Source organism: Magnolia sinica, chromosome 9 (genome assembly GCF_029962835.1).
Source record: "Magnolia sinica isolate HGM2019 chromosome 9, MsV1, whole genome shotgun sequence".
Taxonomy (NCBI): Eukaryota; Viridiplantae; Streptophyta; class Magnoliopsida; order Magnoliales; family Magnoliaceae; genus Magnolia; species Magnolia sinica.
In genome coordinates, this window is record NC_080581.1 from 9,365,576 (window position 1) to 9,390,167 (window position 24,592).

A 24,592-nucleotide genomic window follows, 5' to 3' on the forward strand; every position below is an offset into this window, starting at 1 on the left:
GTTCTTGGCTATGGGCTTTGAGAGATGAACTTGTATTGTAAAACTCATGAGAGAAGATGGTATATATAGTTTATATATTCTTGCGTAGAATGTCTCATCCATTGGCCTTATTTATTTGTTTATTGAGGCCGGCTCCTACAATAAACTTATTCTACAATGCTATGTATGGAGGATATTGTGATGTATGCATGAAATCCACTCCGTCCATCATGTGTGTCCCAGCATGTTTTGTCTGGATCCGAAAAGTAAGACTAGACTAAAATTCATCTGGGTCACACCATGGGAAATTACTTTTAAAATACGTCGTCGTGTGTCCCACCCGATTTTCAAATGGACTAGTTTTTTAGTCTGTCCATTGATATTGGTATGTTGCATATTCTGGTTGGACTGGATGGAAAATAGAAAATTTACAGGCCTCACACGCAATTTGAAAGATTTTATTGGTAGACCTCTCCATCCCATCTGTCCCCTGACGTGTAACTCGCCTATGTGTTCTGTGTCGATCTGACTTTTGGGTATGGGATAAACTTGAAGGATGCACCTTATGAACGGAGTGGATGTAGGACCTATCTCACGGTGGGCCCCACACACAACGCTGTAGCATAAGCTTATTTGACAAACGTTGCACCAGGAAACGGCCTATTATTTATTTATTCATCGACGTGTTAAGGAATGGCAGGGGCTGTACACGTGGTGACAAATCTCGGATACCTAGGAGACTTCAAATTTCGTTAATATTGAGATAAGAAAAATTCAGATTTTCCGTTAATATTGAGATAAGAAAAATTCAAAATTGCCAATATTTTAAAAGTCTCATGGCATTATCTCAGGGAAATGCTTTAAGTGTTATCAGAGCACTGTAACTTATACTGCTCCTAGTTGCATTGGTTCACTTGGACCGTTCAATCAGTTAATCTGAATTATCCATTAAGTTTATAATACATGTAGGTGGTTGATTCCTTCACCAAGCTGGCTACTCCTTTGTGCGCCATGTGGTACTGGTGGGTAAGAATCAGGTCCCTCGTGGATACCAGGGAGGTTATTATCTCCCACTTCTCAAGAGAGGCAAATGTTGTGGCTGACAGGCTAGCTCGCAGGGATAAGTGACAGCTAGTCACATAGGCTATTTAGATCCATGAATGATTAAGGTTGCCTAATAAAAATGATTTCATAAGCAATTCATGTAAATGATCTTGACCGTCCATGTTTAAGGCTATTGAGCAAGTGGTTAATATTTGTTGGATTAGTTTGTGCTTTCATGGTAGGCCATGAAACATGCGTTGGACCTATTGAACAATCTAAATCAATGGGTTTGAATGTTTAAGTGTCCCAATGTAATGGGAATTACTTTTAACTTATAGTTGTATCAGAGATCTGTGGAGAATATATCAAGCTGTCTTCAAAATCTCGGCACATTTGTCACGCTGGTTCTGCACTGCCATTCAGGTTGTCAGTTTGTACAGGTGGGCTCATGGTTCAGTTATCCGAGCCATTGATGTGATGGCTCATGTATAAATATTCCACAAGATTCCTATATATTGCTGTTCAATACAGACAAGTGGCTATCCCTAAAATGAATGGCCCTAATTTTGTTTAAATATGTGCGACTATATTAAAAGTCGGGTAGTGCCAGAAACGTGTTCGACTCAAGTTAAATTGAATTCTTGTGACATCAAGCATTGAATTTGCTGGATTAAGATCAAATTTATAAAGATTGGTCTAATTATTCAGCCATCTATTGTTACTGGAATTAGGCGATTTGCCAAGAAAATAACCAGCGTTCCTGAATGATTCATTTTTGCTTTGAAGGCAAGAACTTTTCTTTCTAGAGTGATGACTTAAATTATATTTCTCAATAAAAGAAATAAAAGATGGATGTATAAAAAATAATGACTTGATTTTATTAATGAGAGTACTAATTGAGTACAATAATCAGTAAAAAAAGAAAAGAAGTAAATAAGCATAAGAGATTACCTACGACAGTCTGGTTGGCAAAACAGCCATGGTCTTGACGATGCTTTGGACTTAAATGGTTGTGAGATGCTTGTGGTGCAAGCTCAATAGGATGTGACGAGGGAATTACTAATTAAGGATTCGGAAATCTGGAGATCCAATGATGAGGTCATGAATATTTATACTAACCTACTGTGTACTGTAGTGGTGCACTGGATAGTAGTGGAACTAATCTAAGAAATTAACATAAGGTCTTTGAGCTTGTCGCAGCATGGTTCTAGATTATAATGCTCCAAAGTGTTAAATAGGGAAAGCACAGGTAAATGTACTCTCCTTCATTTCACCTTATTCATATTTACATTCATATGATATGCATCAAACAAAAAAAAATAAAAAAATAAAAATCATACTTGCGATAAAGATTCAAATCAACAAACTCAAAGATCTCCAAATGGCCTTCCAAATGGGAACTTACTATCAAACAAGTTTAAAGTTCTATAAAAGTGTAAATTCTAAATTATTGCTTGAGTTTAAACACACACATGTATGACTCTTCTTCCATGTGACCCTCTCAGTGAAGAATTCCCTGTGAGATTACACATCCATTATAATATTCAAGTATAGTTTACAAATAGAAGCAATAAACATAACATACATTCCATAAATGTAAATCTCATTTAAATGCATGAATTGCAGGCATACACCAGCTTGGGGATACACAACCGGTTGAAAATTGTGAGTAGAATCCACAAAGCAAAAGAACTATTACGCGATGATCCGGGAATCATAGGTGACAGACATCGGCATCATAATCCGGGAATCACAAAGGACAAACATCGACATCATAATCCGAGAATCACAAGCAACAGACATCGACATGATTTAGTAGGTTCTAAATAATGACATGGGAATCATAAGGGACAAACATTGGCATCATGACCTAGGAATCACAAAGGATAGACATCAGGATCATGATCTAAGAATCCCAAGTGACTGACTATAAAATGCCAAGGAAGATACAAAAGACATTCAGCCCTTAGAATGACTCTTTGATATACGGTTAGATATTCGAGCTAAAGGATCACGGTTACAAAGAGGGAAGGTGTTAGGCATCTACTCTACTCATACAAATGTACTATATCTACTTCACAAGATTTGACTAATTCTTGAGGATATAGATTAGTTCTTGCGCACTGATATATGTAGTGTATGTAATATGTCGTGTTTAATGCGATAAACTAACCGACTAAAGTTTCTGATGTGAATGATCCGATTATATCGAAAAGCCACAAAGCATACGCTCATGGTTAATTAAATGCTTGATGCTAATTGATGCAATGTTATGGATTAAATAAGCAGGGGTGGAGAAGAGAATCGGTGTTGCACAATGCTAATGTTGGAATTAAACGAAGCTAATTAAGGAATTAGATGGTTGGATGGACGGATGCGTCGTAAAGATTGGGTTAAGAGGTTAGGCTGACTAGGGTTTCGATTGCTTAGGAGGTCTTGGATTGAATTGGATTTGGCTTGACCTAGGCAAGACTTTTCCAAATTACTCTCACTTCTCCTTGGTGGAGGGATGAAGATGGGATGCTAAAGGTTTGTTTGTGTGCGAGGTATTCTTGGTGAGTTCTGGATGGTTAGAAATAAGGGAAAGGGGGGCTACTTATAAACTTGTGGGTTGGTTTTCCAGTAATTACTACGAATTCTAAGGTTGAAAAGACTTCAAAGGCTAGGGTTTGAGATCGCCACGTGGTGGAATATGATGTGTTGGATTGGGTGGTAAAAGAGTAAATATGGGTAAAGAGAAAGGGTATCGAAGTGAGCCACATTGATAAAACTGGCAAATGGGGAACTTGCACACTTATAAGGCTCCCGCCCTTGCCCCGACAGGAGATCTGCCATGTGTCACATGGGTCCTCCTGCCTTGGCAAGGAGGCTCCCTTATACATGTAAGGCCTCCTCTCAAAAGTTGCTGTTGTTATGTTCTCTGGATTTCGAATCGGCTTGGGTTTGGGTTTGATTCTAGTTCAGGGTTTGGCTTGATTAGGAGAGTTAACTGGATAAGTTGACCCGGTGAGTCGACTCAGTGATTTGACGCATTGGTTAACTGATTTTGACTAGGTTTTTCCTATGGTTAAGTTTAGAGTTTAAGGTTTGGATTAAGGTTTAAGGTTTGGATTTTAGGGTTCAGGTTAGGGTTTAGATTAGGTTTGGAATTAGGTTTGAGGTTTATGGGTTGGATTAGGGTTTAAACATCTTTCTAAACTGTCCAAATTTGATCAATTTAACCGCCTGAGGTGGGGTGTCTACACACCCGTACCTTGTACATTGATCAAAAGCATCATATCATGGCCCAATGCTATAACCATAAAACCACACATGTAGTGCCCACATGAAGGACGTTGGGCATGCAACAAAAGCATCATGGACTGGTATTGATATGCATGCGACATCCACACCATTCATCATCTGTACCAGCCACTATGACAAATATCGCTGATATTTTGAAAACCTCACCATGATATAACAATAAATGTATCATACTATATTACCGCAAGATTTTGAATTCTTTGCAAATTTTAAAATATTGCATTTTTATTATAATAATATCGATATGTTAACAAAAACATGGTAAACTTTTAAGGAATTTGTTATATTAATTATATTGAAAATTTCAATTTATTTAATAATTTAGGTATTTTTAAATAATTAGATTTTGGTGAGATTCTCCTATAATATCCTAAGAAAAATCTCAAAATTTGAAGATTTCCCAATAATATCCGGGAAAGTATTATTCCTTGTTACAAAGGTTCTGATAATTAAGATGTGAACTTTGATGATTAGATCAATGCTTCTAGATGATAATTTCCAACCTATTCAGGTGCATGTTACAGCCAACCCTTCCAATAGGTTGGCGGCCACACCATCAGGGTTGCCTAGTGCAAAGGTTAACCTTATATGCTCATCAAGTGTGCCACACCATTATAAAACAATGTCCAACCATTGGTAAATAGCAAAAATAAAATAAAATGTGGTACGTTGATGAGTTTTGCAAAAGATGATCCTTATGATTGGGTCATCTTATTCGACAGGTTAGATGTTGCCTTCTTTTTTCACACACAACTCACACACCCACACCGCATGGCAGCTCTACCCCTGATCTTAGTGTTGAAACAGAGACGGTCTACGGCTGAGCCATGGAGCCAGGGTTAAGTTAGATGTTGCCTACACATGAAAGGTTGGAAGTTATCTATAGGTTGGACCTTACTGATAGTCCAACTGGTTGAACTTTACTCTCTCTCTATCTCCCTATAAGCCAGTTGGACCATATAAAACATTGTCCAACCAACAATAAATAGCAAAACACAAGTGTAACCCAGTCATTGAGTGGTTGTTGGATCATGATGAATGATGATATTGTACGGACAACCCCAATTGTAAGGCTGCACTATAGAAATAACTTTGTAAGACCGAGGTTAAATACACAAGAAATGGGAAACACGACCTAGAATTAATATAAGTCTAATGAGTTGGTCTGAGTTTTTAATCCAATGAGGTAAATAATAATAATAATAATAATAATAATAATATATTAAGAATTCAGAAATCCACTTATAGCAATCACAATATTATTTTGCTGATTTAATATCTCAATTGGAATCGAAGTCCTATCATATCCAATCGGAAGATAATTCTGTTAAACCATTTATAAACACCAAGAAGAATATAATTTCAATTAATTAGTTTTCCCATAAAGTATTCGGACATCAATCGCATGGAACTCAAAGCATCCGAGGCACCCTAAGGCATCATTGGATAAATTAATTATACGGAGTGATTCATTCTCTAATTCAAGCTAAACAATTGTTAAATCAAAGCATTTATTATACCCATAGTACACAACTAATCTAGAAATAAACAACTCAAAAACTTTAAGTAAATTTAAACTAAATCAATTTAGTTTCCTCCCTTGATTTGCATTTTTCTTTGTTATGACCCACTAGAGTTTTGGATAAGGCTGAAAATTGAGTCCATAGAGTTTCAAGGCGTGCCACATCACATGGACCATTCAGATTTTGTGCCTATGACACTTGTGCAAAGGTGCGCACAGGTACAAACGTAAGAAGGTGCGTAGGTGAGCATTCCTACACACACACATGGCAACCAAGGGGCCCAGCCGACAACCATCCATAAAAATAGCAGACAGGCGGGTTGCCCAGGCCCTGCTTATCAAAGGCGATGTCCTCCAGCCCTTTGTAACTGCTAGCGAGGACTGGAGAAGCAAGCACATCCTGCTCGCCACAGGCCAACCCACGTGTTCCCAACCATCAGGGAGCAGGAACCGGCTCACCCAAAGTTCTCTATAGGCAGCCAAGCAACTGAAACTCGAATGTTTGGGCTGCATTTGGGCACGGAGCACCTTTTCTAAGATGTGCCGCTGAAAATCCCCAAAGTTCTAACATAGACAACCATTCAAGTTAGCAAAAACACCAAAGAAAGCGATATCAAACCACACCCAATTGAGCAATGGTAAGGAGTGACGTAAAAAAGGCATACATGTGCTAAGACTTCACAACTGACCGTTCGATGGCATCATGTGAGCCTCTGATTGGAAGATGACTTCAGGACTCGAGTGGGATTCAGCAGAAGCTTCAAAATCAGTACTCGGATTCAAAATACAAGAACTGATCTGGATTCAACCAGTCACATAGATCACTCGTGGAAGCAATCCAAGCTTATACTTATTGCTATGTCCATGGGGAAAAGAACGAGGAAAAAGAAAAGAGGAGAATAGATTAAGAGGAAAGAAAAGCATGAGAACATTACTCAAGAACAACATGTATTCCATTTTTTAATAAAAGAAAGGGAAAATTACTACACAGCAGAATGCATTTGATTTTATTTTCAAGAACCTGTAGGAAATGAACCTGGGACCATTCAAGTTGAGGCACAAAGCAGCGTCGGTTGAACTCTTTAAGGCCTCGACTCTTTTTCCTCCAACATCAACACCTTTACCTCCAACAAACTTACCTCGAATGTTTGTGGCTGGCAACCTCATCACTCTTGGAAGCATTAGAAGAGGCCGTGATCGATGAACTACTTGTACTTGGCAGGTAAGACCACGCAAGGGCCGTGGAACCTAGCATAATTGCGAGGCCAATTGAACCCCAAACCCACCTCTGCCTTCTTTTCCTTCTATGTCGTTGTTGCCGGGCCTTTTCTGCAATGGGAACTAAAATTAGTGGGAACAGTAAGAGCAGGGCTGCATTAGGAAGAATAAATCGTACAAGGGTGTATCTGAATCCAGGCATTTTTCATTTTTCATAATATCTGAAAGCGGCATGCGGATGCTGTGAGAGCCGCTCCCTCCCTGTTTTTTCTTTTTTTTTTGGAAAGGTCAATACGCACACTCTTACACCCCCGCACTCTTACACCACGTGGGTTCTCGAACCCGACCTCAGAGTTTAAACAGTCTACCACTGAGCCTTTGTTTTTCAAAAAAAGTGGGCTAAATAGGCATTGCTTGACCACCACTCAAACACATGTTACAATATGAGATATTTAAAAAAATCTGACCGTTAATCAAACTCGACATCACAAAAAGCACATCTGAGTTAAATTTCAGGCCCATTGGACGCTTTATTGGGCCACAATCTCATACTTATTTATTTTTATTTTTTTTGTGCGGGTGCCCGTCACACCTGTCAAGAGAAAAATGAGCTAAAACAAATTTTTAGTGGCATCCAAACACGTCCTAAATAGTTTATAAATAATTCAAAACAAAAAGAAACAAGAAAATATTAAATGGTTCTTTTCTAATAGCCATGTCCAAGTACATGTTGGATACAGCCTATTTTTCTCTTGCAAAAATGGAGTGGGCTTTTCACCAATGTGTAAAGGAAGACTGTCCATTCTTCCCGACCAAAAATATAAAAGGAAACTCCTTTAGTGAAAGAAACACTGTTGATCAGGTCTCAAACTCGACCCTCCTTGTGGGAAGAATGAGTCCACTTGTCAGAACATGCCCGATAAACTATGGGAAAGAATCCAGGCCCAATATTTTAAATAATAGAAGGAAGAAAAACAAAAAAAAAAAACCAATATTTTTTATAATAGAAGGAAGAAAACAAATGAAAGAGGAAAAACTAATCAAAATAGAAAAACCAACAAGGAAGAACATGCGAAGCAATCTCACCAACAGCTTCTTGGTTCCTTTGAGACATTTCATGATTCACGGTTTCATAGTAATGTAACCGATCCCATAACCGAGTGATCTCAAAGTTCTTCAACTCGATCTGAGACTCCATCTCCAGCTCAACCTCAGCCCTGGCAACACCCCTCCCGACGGAATTGGCCACAGCCCGTGCAAGAATGACTTGTTGGCACATCTCTTCCGCAGGGTCAACATCTGGCCATTCATCTTGCTCTGATAGAACGGTGGAAGCTTCGGGGAGGGTCAACCCCACATGTGCTAACTGTCGGGTAATCCTCTGCCACTGTTCCTGGATCTTGACAAGAGCTTCCTCCGCTTGCTTCCTCCTCTCAATCTCCATCAAGAAATTCAACCTTATCTCCCGCAGCTCTTCTTCAACATTACGGCGAGAAGAATTGGGGGTACCCTCGGTAGAAAGTTCTACAACAGGTAGAAAGCTCGAGTAAGTCTCCTCTATTGCTAAACAGTGAGGAGTCATTTTTAACATTCCCATGTTGGCAAAAATAATCGCACGTAGAAGAAAGGAACATCACCTACAGCCTGCTTGTACCAAATGTTATGAATGCAACGCACTTGTGAGCATAGTTAGCAAAACAACATATTGGAAAAAAAAAAAAGTTATGGGAAATGTTCACGTTTAATTCGATTTTGATTGTTAAAAAGAAAGTAAAGAATTCAGTTAAAGAAATGGAAATTCCAAAAACCCAGAGAATGATTAGTTTGGGTTAAATACAGTTTGGACTCAAAATAGCAATGTGAAAAAATGGCTATACATGTGCATAAATGTGTACGTAGCATGTACATAAATAAGGGTAAAATGGAAAACTTCAATTAAATAATTAAAATTTTATATGTATGAACAGTAACATACATAGATACTCAGAATGATGTTCTTTGCTTCTCTAAAATCCTTACTTTTCAAGTTGTACTACTATAAATCAATTCTTTTCTACTTCTTTTCTTTTTCTTTTTCTTTTTTTTTAACATTCTACTCAATTCTATCAATGGGTGAAACCACCGATTCTATTTTTTAAATTGCCCCCAAAAGGATTTATATTTCTTTTTCTTTTTTAACTAAAACACATTTAAAAAAGAAATCGTCTTTAATTCAACTTGTCTAAAAAGGTGTTATGGACTTGGCCTTTTTCCTGCTTCTCCTCTTTAACTCTATGAATTTTATTCTTCTAATCTTTCTCAAAAAGTAGTTTCTGTTCTTTCATTTCCTAATCTTCGGTGTTTCCCTTCATTTTCCACACAACTTAATAATCCTTTTCCCTTCACCCTCTTCACCCTTCTCTTTCATTCTTTCTTTTTTTTTTTCTGTTTTGAGAATCGTGAGGCCTTTCCTCACTGACTCGTTGTGATTCCTGAGAAGAGGGTGGCTTGTGGCTCTCATCCTCTTCTTCTTCTTCATCTTAACTCTATGAGTTTTATTCTTCTAATCTTTCTCAACAGGTGTTTCCCTTCCTTCCCTTCCTAAGCTTCAGTGGTTCATTTCCTTCCCTACACAAAAAGAGCTTCTTATTAACCCTTTTCCCTTCACCCTTTTTCTTTTTCTTTTTTATATTATGAGAGTCGTGAGGCCTTTTCTTCACTAACTCGTTGTGACTCATGACAAAGGGTGACTTGCCGCTGGAATATTTTCTAGAGCTTTGAATCATGTATTGCTACATTTGAAGCCTCTTTGATATGATGTTGAAGCCCTTGCTGATTTTTCTGCTATTCGGTTAAAGACATTGGAAATTCATATTCTTTCTTCTTTTTTTCTTTAGAATTTTTCTGAGAGACTTGTTGTTTCTGCTTAATGGTTGGAGGTAACGTTGGACATCCAAGTTTGCAAGCTTTTAAGTTATTTTTTCTAACGTTGGACATCCAAGTTTGCAAGCTTTTAAGTTATTTTTTCTCCAAATTTTCAACATCCGAGCCGCGCCGCCGCCCCCCCCAACATCTTCGATAAACTAAATATTCACAAATTAATACACTAGTGCATGTCTGGTTCAAAAACCCAAAAACTCAACTCAATTTTCATCCAAGTTGGGTTGACTCAAAGGCTCGAATCAACTCGATATTTAATTATCCTCAATTGAAAATATTAGGAATATAAATAGGCATTTAAACTATCTAAATTAAGTCTTAGTAACATACAATGTAACTCAAACTAACTATGACATGGATGCCTCGCTGTTTAAGATCATTGCTTCCCTTGGGTAAGGTTGGGGGTTCGAATCCCACTCCCGCCTTTATTTTTAATAAAATGTCACCTTAGGAATCGAGTGACATGCAAGCAAGATGTGTCGTATCAATCGGTGCCATTACTGATATGGGTAATGGCCAGATATGGATATCAGTCGGATTCTTATTTTTATTTTTGTGCAAAAATACCAGAATATCCCAAACATTCTAAATATTCCAAATATGCATTCATTTTTTTTTACCATGTTTATGGTGGTGTAAAGGTCCACTCTTTGGTGAGAATGCTATCTCAACCTGTCTGAAGATTTTATCAACCTGACAAGCTTAGATTGATCTAAAATTGACCCACAATTCATGCAAGTTGTAGCACTCATCACGCTAATTCACATCCCTAAGTATTTAACACCATTCTCCCAAAGAAATTTCAAGAAAATTTTGAAATTAAATTCGAATGCCCCCAAATATTCTCAAAATTCAGGTAATGTATGTCATTCATCCCACTAATGCAAGTCCCTAAGCATTTGACATCACTCCTCCATTAAAATTAAATTTAGGTGAAAAGTGTCACTAATTTGGGGGGCACATATGCCCCCAAATTGGCCCAAAATTCATGCATGCTATAATGCGCATTCCACTAATGCATATCCCTAACCATTTGACATCATTTCCCCCAATAAATTTTAAGAAAGCTGAGTCAGTCAACCATTTATTCTTGCACCGCTCTCACTGCATGTGTGGGCAGGGATCTTTGCCCTTGCGTCAGTCCACTGGGTCATGCCGCACTCCATAGACGACCTATTTCTTGCTTGCCATGCAATGGATTGGGGAAGCTTGGGAGAAAAAAGTGGAGATTTACTATGCTAGTTGTTCTGCAGACGACCGGGGGAGAAAGGAACAAGCAGTGCTTCCGCAATTAAAGCATTGCGGTAGCAAGGTGCCTGTTGTTGTAATCTTAGTTTTTTAGGTTTTCTGTAGTTTTTCTAGGTTTGTTTTGGTTTTTCGGTTTTTCTTTTGTTTTTGTTTTGTCTATTTGTTCCTTTTCTTTTTCTTTTTTCTCTTCCTTTCTCTATCCTTATTTTCTTTTCTTTTTTTTCGGCCTAATAAAATATCGTCTTTAAAAAATAAATTTTAAGAATAAAAATGAAATTAAATTCGAATGAATAGTGACGCCGAATTGGGGGACCATTCGATGCCCCAAATTGGCCTCAAATTCATGCAATCTACTAGCACTCATCCCACTAATGTAATTGACCTCAAATTAGTGGACATTTATTGGACGGTGAAAAATGAAAAATATCCAATGGCCCCAACTTATGCAATTGGCCCAAACTAATACTTATTTCATCATCCTAGTATCAAATCATTTGACATTTATTGGGCAATGAAGAACGTGGTGTGTCATAAAGGCCATCACGTAAAGGTAACAATAGAGCTGTACACGAACCGAGTTAGCTCGGTTAACTCGCTCGACTCGACTCGAAAAAGCTTGATTCGACTCGGTTCGAAACTGAGTTCAAGCCAAGTCGAGCAGATTTTTGGAGCTCGAAAAAATTTTGAGCCGAGTTCGAGCTTGTCTGAGTTCGAATTGACTCGAATCGAATCAATTCGGTGACTTCGTTATTTTGATATTGATATTGCTCACCAAGTGTTTGATGAAATGACTCAACGAAGTGGTGTTTCGGGTGCATACATTCTTTGCAGGATCAACTGGTGGCAAGGAAGGTATGATACGAAACAAATCACTACACACACACACACACACACACACACGATAAAACTATCCTTGTATTTTGATTTTGATGTTGCCTATCGAGTGTTTGATGAAATGCATGCAAATTGCTGATGTTGTTTTGCATACAATGAGAAATTGAAGGTGCATTCTATGTCTTTGAGAAAATGTCGCAGAGGCTCGAACTCGGCTCGAATTGGCCCGAGCTGCTGACTGAACCGAGTTGAGTTGGCCACTCGGGCTCGAGGACTGAGCCAAGCCGAATTCGAGCTGGGGTCAACTACTGGCCGAGCCGAGTCGAGTTGTGCCAAGCTCAACTTAGTTCAACTCGTGTACAGCTCTAGGTAACAGTGGCAACCGTTACACGTTATGGGGTCATAAAGGCCATAACGGCCGTTACGGAAACATTACCCGTAAGGGCCGTTACAGCCCCGTTACGCCCCCCGCAAAGGTCGTAACGGTCCATTATGGGGCCGATACAAGTTCTTCGGGGGTTTTGTCAATAAAGAAAAAAGAGACCGTAACAGCCATGACAGGGACAGTAACCACCATTACAACCCCTCGAAAAGGTAACCGTTACCGTTATAGAATACCTTGGTGAAGAATTTTTTATCTAATGGTCCTATTTCAACAAACAAGTGCCCATAAATCAATGGTTAACATCATTCACACAATATGATTTTGAAATTTTGACTAAGAAATAGCAGGCCCCATATTTTAATGGATTTAGTTTATTTAATAAATGCCAGATGGACAAATTTCATGTATATCAAGATTCATACTCCACTAGTGGTGCAACCCAGTTATCAAGTTAATGAATCACAAAGAAAACGACAAAAATTACACTCACAAGAATATTTAAGTAGAGAGGGAGAAATAGCTCCATTAAAATTAAATTTCTTCCTACAATGCTTTTATAAAAATAAAAAAAAAAATTAAAAAAAAAAAAAAAACTCACTTAGTAAATTTTGGAATGACCAACTCCTACACCACCTCCCCTTTTTAGACGACCCCCCCCCCCCCCCCCCCCACACTAAGAGATTGATATCAAACCAATCTAATCTACCTAAAGATGTTAAAAGCCTAATAATAGTAAAAGCAATCCTAATTACATCTAAATCAGCCCCTTATCTTCAATCACACCCCCTCATATATCTTCAGTCACATCTTTATATCCAGCCCTAGTATCTTCCAAAAATAGCAAATTACAACCTTGATTTAGGCCCGCCAAATATATAAACAAACAATCCAAAAATCAGCACATATTGAGCCCTACGGTGGGCTGTGGACCTACGTCATTGCCAGGCCCCATAGAAGGCCTAGGTGGGTCGTGGGCCTACATCAACTAAACTAGTGGGTGATGCCCGGACAGTGGGGCCCACCTTGATGTATGTGTCGTAGATCCACGCTGTCCATTAGTTTTTCCACACCATTTTAGGGCATGGTCCACAAATGAAGCAGATCCAAATCTTATGGACCACACAGTAGGGATTGAATGCCCGCCATTAAAAAATTGTCGGGGCCACAAAAGTTTTGAATCAAGCTTGCCCAGGTTTGTGTGACCTTATCAACATGTTGGATGGCAAATAAAGACTAATTTGGGCCCTAGAAAGTTTTTAATGGTGAACGTTCAATGCCCGCTTTTTCCTATGTGGGATCTACTTCATTTGAAGGACCATGCCCTAAAATGAGCTGGAAAAAACTGATGGACAGCATGGATATTCAACACATACATCAAGGTGGGCCCCATGTTCAGGGAAACAGTGCAAGTGCACTTAGCGTCATACACCACCTGAGTATTTAAATTGGGTTAGAAAGGTTTTAAGGTATGTGTAGTTTCATCATTTCTCAAAATATGTCAAAAAAGTAAACAATTGTTAGAAAAATACTAACCGAAAGTGGGTAGTTATTTTTATGCAGATATTTGTAAATACCCTATTATTTAGGTAGTTATTTGCAAAAACCCCTAATTCAAACTACCTAATAGGCGTTTTAAACTTGATGAGTATCACAAAATTGAGTTATTTGTAGCTCAGGTCTCACTTCCTATAATTCAAGGAAATAATGCCAAGACTCAAAAGCGAACTCGTAAAGCAAAAGTCCAAACAAACACAAGGTAGCAAGGAAATGTCGATCTTTGACGAAATGTCAATCTTTGACCAAATAGAATCAGATTTTTTTCCCCTGTACAATGCGACCATAAAATAAAAATGAAACAAACAGCTATTGTTGGATGATATACAATTAAATCATACATTACCACATTGAGATTTGAAAAGCCAGAACTCCACTAGGGCTCGATGAGGCATGAAAGCCTGGGGCCAAGACAACTAAATAACTGGTCCACTGCTAGATTGAGTTTCTCAAGTTAAAAAACCTAGCTAGTAAGATTTTGAATATTCCGCTGAGGATCCAACTCTCCGTATTGTATCGGCCAATATAGGCATATCGAATTTGTATTGGCCTGTAATGAGGCTCAAATCTCAATGCAGGGTGAAACCACCCACTTCCAAATCCGTGGCTGTATCAACCTTACATATCATGTACTGGCAGATATGACCATAAGAGGTCATTCTTTGACCTTTTTTTCCAACTTCCTTACTTGTTTGTGTATTTTCTTTATTTCAAGCATAGATGAGGACTAAGAACTCAATTTCAACTAGATCAAGGCCTATTTTGGAGATCAAAACACAAGCTTTGAGTGTGATGGAGATCAAAACATAAGCTTTGAGTGCTTCAAGCATTTGATTGAGTCAAGTTGACTTCACGAGTGTTTTGAGCGTTCAATCTTTGTCACATTTATTTGCACAAGTAGGTGGTATAAGCAGCAAACAGGTACACTATCAGTTGAAGTAATCACACATAGAGATAATATGCATTATGGACTATTATTCACCAATTATTCATTTGTATGGAGACTTAATTTCAATGTCCTTGTAATTGAAGGACTCATTGGTCAAGTCTGCTTTTCCAAACTACATTAGCCATATACATGAAACCTGAAACAAGAAGGCATAACAAACATACAAGTACAATTTGGAACATGAAGAAAAACAGAAGGCAGAGTTTACCTTCAAAAGCATCGAAATATTCCCCAAGAAGCGCATTAGGCTTCCGCATGCGGTCAATGCCACCGTTATCCTCCATCTCCGTGTCAACGCTCACGGAATCTTGAGGATCAAAGAAATCTTCGCCCTCACCATCTCTCTCAGAATCAAGAGGTAAGGATTTAGTTGATTCATCAGCACCGACCAAACCATCACCAGGATTATCATCTTGGAGCTTCCTATCTTGGAAACCATTGACATGAACCTGTTCACTAGGGCTGCTGATAGAAACTGCTGCTGTACAAGAAACATCCCTGGTTGCATTCACCCCATCTTCATCGATCTTCTCTTTTCCATTGACTTGTTGGCAATCTACAGCATTGGTCTGAGAAAGGGTCTTCAGGAGACGGGGTCCGCGCCGCTTATGATTGACGATGTATGGTGAGGGGGTGAACGAGGTTGGGGAATCTGGAAGTGGAGTTGCCTCGGGAGTTGCATAGAGCACCGGTGATATATATGCTCGGTGGTTTCTCTTCTCTGTTGACAGGCTACATTGCCTCTCCAGCTTTGCCACTGTGTCAGTTTTCGAACTTGATTTTGGATGCCCAGGTTCTATTAATCTATCAAATGCAATCGCTGTGAATGTCGGCATGCTCTCGCATCATTGGCCCAATCCAAGCTTAAAGAGGATCCATCTGGAGCAACAAAAACATGAAAATCAAAACCCAAGACTAAAAATAAATGAAAGATTTAGATCCCTAGGAATAAAGACACAAGACTGAATGGACATACCAAAAAACAAAGCCCTAACTGCACCAACCTTTGTTTTCTTTTCTACATTTTTCTTTAGCTTTTGTGTCATGGAATGGAAAGCCTAGCTTAAAGGATGGAGGTCAGGTCCAGTGCACATACTGTTCAAACTCGTACTATCCCTATGACGAGTATGATTGCCAAAAAAGTAAACTTTTTTATGATGAATGGTAATCATATTATTATATTTTAGATTAAAGATTAATGAAATATCCCTGAACTCAATGTTGACAGAAAAGTTACCCAGCCAACTGTCTTCTCCGCACCAAACAGAGGGATCCCACATGACCAGGACACCTCCAGCAGAGCCAATCGAGTTCAGGGCCATCCATTTGGCTCCCTTACAACCCCAGACCAATCTGATCAAAGAGGCATTGACATATTGTAATTTGGTTTCCTGCAACACAATCAAATGAGATTTGGATCTAATGCAAACATCCCTCATGATGGCCCATTTATCAGGGCAACCCAGACCCCTGACATTCCACGATAAAATCTTCATTGAAAAAGACCACTTCCCCCTTTACCCCTCCTAACCACTCAAGCAATGGCCTCAAACACTCCTTCCTAATCTACGCCAAGATTTACTAATTCTTTATTTGTCTTAGCAAACTTTGGAGATTTCCTAATGGGATGTAGGACGATTGAAACTTAGGATGCAAGATGTGAGATCAATTACACAATAATTTCAGCAGTCAACATGTAAAACCAAACACATCCACATAATAGATTCGGAAAATTCATATTTGTAACACAAAGGGCCTGAGCTATCACATACGTGATGCACAAAAATATAAAATATCATGAGAATGGCCCACTTGGAAGTAGGGACTTCCAATCTAGCGTGAGTAGTACAACCACGTGAGAAAACAATGATGCCAATAAAATTAGGTTTGAGGAATGGATTTACAAAAAATAAATAAATAAATAAATAATCAGACTTTTGTTAGGGTTTTGGAGCTTAAGGATTGAGATTTGGGGATTTTAGGAATTAGCGGTCTAGGGATTAGGTAGGGTTTGGAGGGGAATCAAGGGGGGAAAAGTACCAAAAGGGGCCCACATGAGGCAGCCCGTACGGACGTGCGTGCGTGCGTGCATGTGGGTCCGCGCGTGGATGGGTAAGGGAAAAGAGAAATGAGGTGGATTGGGTTGGGTTTTGACGGGTTTAGAAGAGTTGTAAGGGAAGAAAAATAAGAAAAAATAAAATAAGTGGAGTACCTTGTTGGAAAAAAGAAAGAAGAAGAAAACATCTTTGAGAAATCCACAATCAAGCAAGCTTCTACCCTTCAATAATTTGATTGGAACGAAGAGGAAAAACACCATGTCAATACAAGAAAGACTTCTTTTTTCTTTCTCAAGTTCCAATTAGAGTTCGCCAACCGCTTTTATATTAAAACTTAGAAAAATTACAAATATGTCACTCACTTAAGTGGCATGACCCATCATCCAAAATAAGCAAACTAAGACACTTGCCATCAATATTAACCGTCAAATAAATCCTAAAAATAACAAAAATCATAAATAAAACAAGATCAGGGTACAAGGTGCCTGGATCTAGAAGATCTGGTGGCCCAAATCGACAAAATCCAATGGTCAAATCGACACGAAAAATTATGACTAAAACTATCTCCTAAGCAGCTCACATGCATCATCCCTAAGTGGGGTCTTCCTGATGCACGTCCAATGCATGTAGGGAGTTCAAAGTGGCCCGGCGGGACCCATCTGAAACACATCTCCCATCCACAAAGAGAGATGCGCTAATATGGGTGGTCGCCTCCATCTCTAGTACACCCAAGTAGGTCCTCTAATGTCCCCATCAACTCTCCCTAGCTGAGAAGAATTCACCACTGGCAAAATAAAGTTGTGGTAATGCTTGAGGAGGTCGGGATCAATGCGTTAGAACTATGTCTCTATAATCCAGGTGTTGTCTGCCTCCAGCCTGTTCTTCCACTTCACGAGGTATTTATGATATCCTTCATGGCGGGTAGAGACCACTTGGTGGTTCATAACATCATTGATCTCTTCTTTCCATCCAGGTAGTGATGGAAGAGAAGGCAATGGGTGGGAAGTAGGGTCTAGTAAAGGCCATGAGCTGGGGTTGAGGTCAGGGACACCATCATCTGGGGTAGGAAAAAAGTTTGCAGGACAAAAGATGGATGTGTGGGTCCGTCACAAGGCACGAGGTCATCCATGTTGAATGTTGCGAAGGCCCATGTCAGATAGAAGATCCACCATACACGTATTATGGCCCACTCTTGTCAAAATTTTATATGGACCTGCACTGCGGGCATACATTTTCCTCACGACAATGATGTAGTCACTCACCTAAAACTCCTTAAACCTACGATGTGAATCTACATAGATTTTATAATGTTGATTACTAGCATTAATGCATCTCTTAATCTCGCCATGCAAGTCATGAATATGACATGCAAATGCTTTTACAGACTCAGATGGCCTATGTGAGACGAACGTATGAGATCTATAGGCGTTCTAGGCTTTTACCCAAATACTATCTCAACTGAAATCATTCATGTGGACTTATTGATCGAATTGTGGTATGCAAACTTGGCTCTAGGCAAAATTACATCCCAAGTCCTAATATGGTCTCCCACCAAACATCATAGCAGATTCCTTAAGCTTCGATTGACAACTTTCGTCTGACCATCAGTCTGAGGATGGCATGCCGAAGAGAACTGTAATTTAGTTCCCATCATGTGCCATAAAGTTTTCTAAAAATAACTCATAAACCGCACATCTTGATCTGACGCAATGGTCTTCGGTAAACCATGCAGACGAACTACCTCCCCAAAGAATATCTTAGCCACATCAGTGGCATCAGGCGTTTTAGAACATGGGAGGAAGTGAGCCATTTTTGAAAAATGGTCCACAACTACAAAAAATGGAATTGTGCTTCTTTCTAATCATCTTGGGGAGCCCTAGCACGAAATCTATGATAATATCAACCCATGGAGTATGGGGAATTGGCAAATGAGTATATAAACTGGTGTTATGCTTCCTCTGCTTTACCAGTTGACGAGTCCTACATTGCCCTATAATGTTAGCCACATTTCGCTTAAGATTTGCCCAATAAAAACGCTCCTCCACTAATGTAGGGGCATTTTCACACCGGGCTCAAGTGGGGTTGCCTGTGGGATGCAAGGGCACACTTGGGGTGGGCGAGGCCCACGGGGGAGGTCTCGTATTCGAAACTCCTCACCAGAAGTGATTAATGTGATTTCACACCGGGCTCGAGTAGGGTAGCCTGTGAGATGTGGGGACACACTCAGGGTGGGCGGCCCGTGTGAGGCGGTACCCATGTGATTTAGGCCCACGAGGGGGGTTCGGCCGAGGTCCTAACCCATGAGATGTGGGGCCTGGGCTATGAGATAAAATGATTAATTCGTCATGCTCTAGCAGTTCAAGCCTTTAGAGAAAGCGGTTAATTGTCCTGCATCAAATTGGTGTCAGAGAGCGAACACTTCTCACCAGGGGTGATTAATGCAGGGGCATTTTCATAACGGGCTCAAGTGGGGTCGCTTGTGGGATGTAGGGGCACACTCGGGGTGGGTGGGGCCCACAGGGGAGGTCTCGTGTTCGAGACTCCTTACCAGGGGTAATTAATGCGATTTCACACCGGGCTCAAGTAGGGTAGCCTGTGGGATGCGAGGACACACTCGGGGTGGGCAGCCCGTGCCCACGAGGAGGGTTCAGCCGAGATCCTAACCCATGAGATATGAGGCCTAAGCTATGAGATAAAAGGATTAATTCGCCATGCTCTAACAGTTCGAGCTTTTAGAGCAAGTGATTAATTGTCCTGCATCATCTACAAGGGCAATAGTCTTGTCATGCCCAAAATGACCAGCTATCCCTCCAGCATAAAGCTCTCGGAAATAAAAGTCACTAAGGGAGGTATGGGGTATAAACAATCTATCACCTCTAAACAAAAACCCATTGACCAGGACAAACTAACTACTACCCATATACTGACAATTTAACAACGATACATACACCTCTTCAAAATCTGGGCAACTAAGATAATCTTTCCTTTAATCGTTCAAACCCGGTGACTTCGACGTTCATGGATTGCAGTAACGCAATCCTATGACTCAATGCATCGGTAGATTTATTCTCAACCTGGACCTTGTGCTTCAACACAAAAGTGTACTCCTAAAGAAATTGGACCCACTGGCATGCCTCGAGTTCAACTTCTTTTGCGAGTTGAGATTGTGCAAAGCCTTATGGTCAGATAATAATATGAACTCTTGCAGTAATAAATAATGTCGCCAATGGGGCAAAGACTGCACTACCGCATAGAATTTTTGTCATGGGTATAATACTTTTGTTTCGCTACATTCAGCTTCTCGCTAAAGAAAGAGACATGGAACCCTTCCTGACTAAGTACTCTACCCAGACGCATCACAAGCAACTTAGAAAGCCTTGGAAAAATCCGAAAGTTGCGTGACAGGAGCTTTAGTCATCTTGACTTTGATCTCCTTAAACACCCTAGAGGTTGCATTAGTCCATTGGAACTTCCTTTTTTTATACAATCGGAAATAGGAGTCATAATGGAACTAAACACTCTAATGAACCGCCTATAAAATATGGTTAAGCCATGAAAGCTACGCACCTCGTGAATATTACATAGCTCAGGCCAACTAAGTATAGCCTTGACTTTCTTGGGATCTGTAAACATGCCCTCAAATGACACAATAAAACATGATACTATTAGACAAAACAAACACTTCTTGAGGTTGGCATGCAACTTCTCTGCCCTAAGGATTTCACACACTTGCCTTAGAAGGTGGTGTTATTCCTTAGTCATGCTATAAATAAGGATGTCAAAGTACACGACTAGGAACTTCCCCATTAAGGGTCTCAACACCTAGGTCATCACCAGCATAAATGTACTTGGGAGCATTAGTCAGCCCAAAAGGCATGACTAGCTACTCGTACAACTCATCCTTCGTCTTCAAGGCAGTTTTCCATTCATCACCCGGGCGAATACGGATCTAGTGATACCCACTCTTGAAATCTATTTTGAAGAAAATTATGGGTATCACCAGATCCATATTCACCCGGGTGATGAATGAAAAACTGTCTTCAAGACGAAGGATGGGTTGTACAAGTAGCTAATCATGCCTTTTGGGTTAACCAATGCCCCAAGTACATTTATGTTGATGACCTAGGAGTTGAGACCCTTCGTGGGGAAGTTCCTAGTCGTGTACTTTGATGACATCCTTATTTATAGCATGACTAAGGAATAACACTTCTACCATCTGAGACAAGTGTATGGGATCCTTATGGGCAGAGAAGTTGCATGACAACCTTAAGAAGTGTTTGTTTTTGTCTAATAGTGTCATCTTCTTAGGTTTTATTGTGTCATCTGAGAGCATGTTTGCGGATTCCAAGAAATTCAAGGTCATAATCAGTTGGCTTGAGCCGCGTAATATTCACAAGGTGCATAGATTTCACGGCTTAGCCACTTTTTATTGGCAGTTCATTAGAGGGTTTAGTTCCATCATGGCTCCCATTACCGATTGCATAAAAAAAGGGAGAGTTCCAATGGACTAAAGTAGCCGATCAAAGTCAGGATGACTGAAGTTCATGTCATGCGACTTTCGAAATTTTCCAAGGCTTTCTATGCAGTTTGAGCATAACAAAGTTCAAAAGACAAATACATGGAGCCAAGATGAGTTTTTGTTAAATGACCACTTCGCCTATAGCATGTCAAAGGTCTAATGGGTTAGTTCTAGTCATGGCCAAATGACATGTCATCGAGTCAGTAGGCTGTGAAACTGTGTGCCTGGCACAAGATATTAGCAACAGGGAAAGTGACAAAGTAAAAGCGTTCTCCTGATAGTTGTGGGTCCCATTGTGGATAGGTATGCCCATATTTTCACTAATGGGCTGATCCTAGCCCTTCGACCAGTTTTTTTAAAAAAGAAAAGAAAAGAAAAGATGGAAACTAAAAAATCATGATGGCATGGTAGCATTTTTCCTCTTGTGCAATTCCCTGTTTTCTTTTCTTGATAGAATTTTGAGGGGTTGCTTGATATGCCAGGAACGTGTGAGAATCCACATGCATGTACATAGCCACTAACACGTGGCATACTAAATCATGAGCACAACTTAAAATGGGGCATAGCCCCCAAAATCAGATCAACTGATCAATCACATCCTCTGATTAACGGACATTTGTTTGTTGGACAATTGGCTCTTCCGTTAATAATAATATTAGGGAATGATCACATACATTAGTAATGAACACTGTGGGGCCAACCATAATGTGTGCAAGTCATCCAACCCGTCCACTAGATGCACCCTCTCATTTTTGGCCTAAACCCCAAAATAAAGCCTGATCCATAACGCAGGTGGGCCAAACAAAAGGAAACAAAGGGCGCTTGGGAGGGAAACGCCAGCAAAAGAAACTTCTAATGTGGGTCCACCCTGTTGTCTATATGTCATCCAAACCAGTCATCAAGTGCGGCCCACCAGATTTAAGGTAAAGAACTAAGCTCGAGCAATTCCAAAACTCATGTAGGCCACTAGTGAATATATATATAAATATATATATATATATCGGATTTCGGAGTGATTGCACATTGCTACCTATGGTGTCCCACCTGAGTTCTCAATCAGGATGTATGGTGAAAATAGGAATAGCGCTCTATGAACGGAGAGTCTACACAAACATCACGTGTTCAGATGTATGTGATCATTCCCTGCAATAGATCCGACGGTTTTGGCATATGGATATGTAGACAGCATGTGAATGGCCATGTATTTCAAGAGCACTAATTGAAAATAACCAGAACAATAACCGCAGCAAGCGTCCTGAACCAACAAGATGTTGTCGTCCCCTAACCCTCATTTTCTCTGAAACAATAAATTATAGGATCCTAACAAGGCGAGTGGTGCCCATGATTTAATCATCCAAGGCATTGGTCTGTTGGCCATCACTATGGATGCGCCATGTCCCAAAACGCTCCTCAATGCAACAGAACAATTGCACAAGATTGGGCGGCCGGGTCCATTGACACCCCTATTTTGGACAATCCACCCTAAAATCCCCAAATCCCAAAATCGGCATTGAGATAGAGAGATTGAGAGAGAGAGAGAGAGAGAGAGAGAGAGAGAGAGAGAGATACCTCATGTTCGTGAATGGGCTAGCCTTCAACCGAGCTAGAGAGAGAGAGAGGGCGTGCGTGGATAGGGCGTTCGGCAACAAGATCGTGGGTTGGGAGAGAGAGAGAGAGAGAGAGAGAGAGAGAGAGAGGAGAGAGGGGATTAGGGCGAGAGAGGGACACAGAGAGAGGAGAGGGTACGAGAGAGAGAGACAGAGAGAGGAGAGTAAGGGGGACGCGGATTGCGTCCTACCCCGCCCGTCTCCAGCTGGGAACGGGCAGGAGCTTTGAGTGGCCACTGTGATGTATGGGTCTTATTCACACCGTCCATCCATTTTTTCGTATCATTTTAAGATAAAATATTAAAAATGAAGTCCATCCAATGCTCAATTGGACCACATCACAGGAAGCAGCGGTGATAATGATTGTCACCGTTGAAACTTTTTTAGGTCCCATGTTTATTTGCTATCCAACCTATTCATAAAGTTACATAGACCTGGATTGAAGAGGAAACACAAATATCTGCTTCATCCAGAACTTGTGGCCCACGGGAAGTTTTCAACGGTAAGAGTTCAATCCCCATTGTGTAGTCCACTTGAGCCTTGAATCTGCTTCGTTCTTCGGCTTATATCTTAAAATGATAAGAAAAAAATGTATGGACGGTGTGGATAAAACCCATACATCACAGTGGCCACTCAAAGCTACTGCCCGTTCCGAGCTGGAGACGGGCCGGGTAGGACGCAATCCGCGTCCCTAACTCTTGTGTACCGTGTAACTAAGTATGGTATTTTCAGCGGGGCCCACCATAGATACGTGTAGTTTATCCACTCTGTTCATCTATTTTACGCATAATTTTAGAGCATAAGCCAAGGTATGAGGCAGATCCAAACTTAGAATGGACCCCACCATAGAAAACAGCAAGGATTGAATGCCTTCCAGTAAAAACTTCTTTGGGCTAGAAGTTTCTGATCAAGCTAATAGTTATGTTTTCCTTTGATCCATGTCTGTATTAACTTATAAACATGTTGGGCCTAAGAAGGTTTCAAAGGTGGGCGCCACTATCCTACTCTTTTCTATGGTGGGGTCCACTTGAACTTTGGATCTGCCCCATCAGTTAGATGCAGTGTTCCATGTTGTGCCACGGGCTTAAAAATAAAGTCAAACCATGATTTGGGTGGGCCACAGGCTTAAAAATAAAGTCAATCCATGATTGGGTGGGCCACACCACAAACTATAGTTGAGAAGGGTTACCCTGCCATTAAAACATTCATAATCATTTATTGGCCCCATCTAGATATGGTTCATAGATCCAGCCCATTCATTATGTGTACCCCGCTTGGATGAGGAGTCAAACCAAGTTTCAGCCGCCTCTAAAACTCATGTGGGCCCCACTGAGTTCTTTACATGTTTTAGGGATGTCTTCACATAGTTTTAGATGCTAAGGCCCACCTAAGTTTCGTATATGGTTGTTTTATGGGATGTCCCTTAATCTAAAGGGGACACATCAATGCACGGT

The 24,592-nt window shown here is 40.2% G+C and overlaps 1 protein-coding gene across 1 annotated transcript; it reads right to left on the minus strand.

Annotated features, from left to right (window-relative positions):
* Window positions 1-6,434: 6,434 nt before the first annotated feature.
* Window positions 6,435-23,249, minus strand: LOC131256839 (uncharacterized). Its single transcript, XM_058257896.1, has 4 exons — window positions 23,101-23,249; window positions 15,164-15,834; window positions 8,153-8,590; window positions 6,435-7,177 (listed from the first exon to the last, which is right to left on the minus strand). Exons 2-4 carry the CDS (start codon window positions 15,789-15,791, stop codon window positions 6,984-6,986), a joined length of 1,260 nt encoding a protein of 419 aa, XP_058113879.1. The 5' UTR covers window positions 15,792-15,834; window positions 23,101-23,249; the 3' UTR covers window positions 6,435-6,983.
* Window positions 23,250-24,592: the final 1,343 nt, after the last annotated feature.